Here is a 3,287-nt window from a genome sequence, read left to right as displayed (position 1 = left end):
AGAAAAAATTTTGCGGCTCTTTAAAAACTTCGAAATTTTGTAAATTGTAATTTTTGGCTCTTCCGACTCCAAAGGTTGCAGACCCCTGGTATAGGAGGTTACAGGGTCTTCTTTTTTTATTTTTTTGGTGGGTGCTGCATTAAACTTCCAGGGGTTTGCCTTGGTGTGGCTTGCAAACTGGGAATATCTTCCATTTACTACAAGGTCAGACACAGTGGGGTGCCTCACTCGCCCTACCCCCACTTTCTTCTCTTTGTAGAACCTAACAGCTTTTTATGTAGTGTACTTATTTGTTCCAGTGTTGCTGGAAACAATCTTTTGTGATAGTTTGCCATTATAATCTATAAATTGCTTCACATCCGTATGTTGTGTTAGAAGGTTGTTTTTTTTTTTTTTTTTTTATTATTTAATGCTTGAAATTCTTTTGTCCAAAATAGAACAAATGATATTTCCCTGATTTATATTTCAAGTATTGCATAATAGCCAAACTGAAAAGTGAACTCCTTGGTTTGTTTTCTGGTCATCCATTAAAGTGAGAGTAAGGTACACTTAAGGTACACACCAAAATATAAAGTCGTGACTAGTTAGCTTTTTAATGGTAGAAGGGACTATAGTTTTTGTTTTGTTCTGCCAAAGATCCATTTACCTGCCTGTTGGGGCTATTTTCTCTCTTTCCTGTACACTGAGCTGCATCGTTCATCTTGCTGTACATGCATTGCACAATAGAAGAAGTAGCTCCTTCTAACTTGCAGGAGTTATGTCATCCCCTCCCAGCCAATAAAGGCAGTAAGACATTAAACCCAGAAAAAGGTGAACATTGTAGCATTGTGAGACATTGGGGCAATTATGCTGTGAAATGAATGCAAAACCCTGGGTGCCGACAACAAGGTATCTACTTTAAGGGGTAAAAATGATTAGAAAAGGCTAGTATGAGAGCTGGTTCTTACAAGGAGCATGCTAAATGCACTGTTTTTATATGCAATAATTTTATAGGTCTTGCAAAAATCTGCTACCTTTTTGTTCTGCCCAGTGCATCTACCGTGATTAGGCTTTAAAAAAAAAAAAAAAAAAAAGAACTCCAGCAAAGAAATAAAATGGTATAATGGATGTATAATAATATGTTGCTTCTTCAGGCGTCGCCTATTATTGTGACCAGCTGTACTGTTCCCTAGGATTAAACTGTGTCTGCTCCTACAAATGCACAATGATAGGGGTAGTAGGAGGGTGTTTATGGTGACTTGTTCCCCCCCAGAAAGAGAGCACCTTGCCTCACCTTAGAGAAAAGAATGTTAGGTGTAATGGGAAATGCGTACCTTGTGTTTCTATTGGCTTTAAAACATTTTAACCTGTAGCATTGCAGTGCATAATATATTGAATTAACATTTGCTAAAAAAGCTTTTATATCTGATCTGCAGATGGTGCTTGCTCTGAAGTGGCCCATTTGCAGCAAATAAACCCTTCTGTACTATAAATCACTTTGCCACAAAAGGTGGCAGGGTCTTTAAATCACACATTCCTCATTTTTGTGGCTAAAATAAATGACATGTCTGTAGTGCAATTGCCTTGAATATTATATGCCAGGGCAAAAAAAGCCTGTGTCAATTTCTGCAATACATGCACATTTCTTAAGTTTTAAAAGTACAGAAAAAATACCTGTTGATTTGCCAGAAATGCATTCCCTCCCATTCTCTTCAACTTCACAGCATAGGGACTCATTGTTCTGTAGTGCATGATAAGAACTGGGAGGACTCCTTGATATAGCACAGGAAATGTGCATAGAACACGGGACAACTCTGAACTTCTCACAGGATCTTACACAATTTTTGTTTGCACTTAATAAACAATCGTAACAAAATGGGTTATTGTATATCACACAGAGCAAAAGAGAGGAAGAGGCATTCATTGTTTGGGTTTACATACACCTACACAACATTGTCTGCAGGACAAGGACTTTTATCACTAATTGTCAAATCATTATAGCTTTTTATTAGTTCAGGATAAGCTTGATGCTCAGAGTTCACAATGCCAAATCCTCCATGTAAAACTGTGACTTTTAATGCACCAAACTAATTTTTTTTTTGGGTATTGATTACAAATGTTGTATGACCATAACCAACTTCAGGAGCAATGCCATTTTACCAATTGCTAGCACCCAGTGAGTTGGCATTCAATAATGAGACATCGTGTAAGAGGGCTTGATGGGGAACTACATGCCATTTGACATGTATACTTATCCATAATCCATAAACACCAGTATTTCAGGGATATATCTGAAAGTGAAAAAAGAGTTTAAACTACTGCTTGACTATTTCTTTTATGTTTCACCTACTGTCTCAGCTGGTTTAAGAAAGAATCCCAAAGTAAGGGGAATTCCTCTCTTAGAGGCCTTTAAGATTTCCACTTCCCTCATTTTTTGATTTGATTATTATTTTTTATATTTACACTTCCTCCTTGCTTTCTTTATCAGTGATAATATAATAATGATCACAAGTACAAATGATTTTGGGAGGTGTCTTCTATGACAATAAAAACTTAGTTTTACTATTCTCTACTTTACCGAGAATAAAAAAAAATTAAAAAAGCGGAGCTGTCAGATCTGGCCCTCCCCTCATTCCCTTTCTGTTGTCTTGTGGGGGATTGGGCACTTGCATCGCCTATGTTTCCCTGAGATTGTGCTACCAGGAGAGGGAGATGCTCCCCACCCACCTTGTACTTTGAGAATTCCTGCATGAGAGCTGTGTCTGTGTCCATGCAGCTGTCATTAACCTCATGTATAAACCTTCCTATCTCTTTCACTGATTGTCATAGAATTGTGAAATTTTCAGTGTACACGGGGGACCATAAAAGGTGCTACTTAACCCCTCTACATGTAACAATTTACCAGGTCTTGGGTCACAAGCATAAAATCCTAACAACAATCAGGTATATTTTTACATTAAGGGGGGCTATTTCGAGACCTTGGTCCCCAAATTGACTTTGCATGTTAGGATTCCCCGGGGGGGGTACTCATGGCAATGTTGGCAACTTGAAATGTGGAAGCCAGTAAGAAAAAAAACCTTTTGTCCCCCTTTCCATATTAAAATGGTATACCCATCATATCATGCTACCTTGTCACACAGTGTGGGGAACTCTTGTGGCTCCCCCTAAAATTTTATTGCTGCAGTTCCATCACAAGATAAGAAAAACTATACCTATCATACCTTGCGACCCTGTCACACATAGCTAGCCACTTACCTTCTGTATAAACTCTAATATCCCAGGAACAGGGAGATGTAGGGACCTGAAGA

General features: G+C 38.2%; 1 protein-coding gene across 1 annotated transcript in view; it reads right to left on the bottom strand.

Annotated features, from left to right (window-relative positions):
* The window catches only part of AUNIP (aurora kinase A and ninein interacting protein), a 24,632-nt gene extending 22,876 nt beyond the window's left edge, over positions 1-1,756 (bottom strand). Inside the window, exon 1 of the mRNA XM_072421991.1 lies at positions 1,654-1,756. Coding sequence (XP_072278092.1) covers positions 1,654-1,731 — 78 coding nt within the window. The 5' untranslated portion in view covers positions 1,732-1,756. The remainder of the gene's footprint in view (positions 1-1,653) is intronic.
* Positions 1,757-3,287: the final 1,531 nt, after the last annotated feature.

This window comes from Pyxicephalus adspersus, chromosome 1 (assembly GCF_032062135.1).
Source record: "Pyxicephalus adspersus chromosome 1, UCB_Pads_2.0, whole genome shotgun sequence".
NCBI lineage: Eukaryota > Metazoa > Chordata > Amphibia > Anura > Pyxicephalidae > Pyxicephalus > Pyxicephalus adspersus.
The sequence above is the reverse complement of the archived record's forward strand: the minus strand, read 5'-3'. Positions and strand labels throughout refer to the sequence as shown.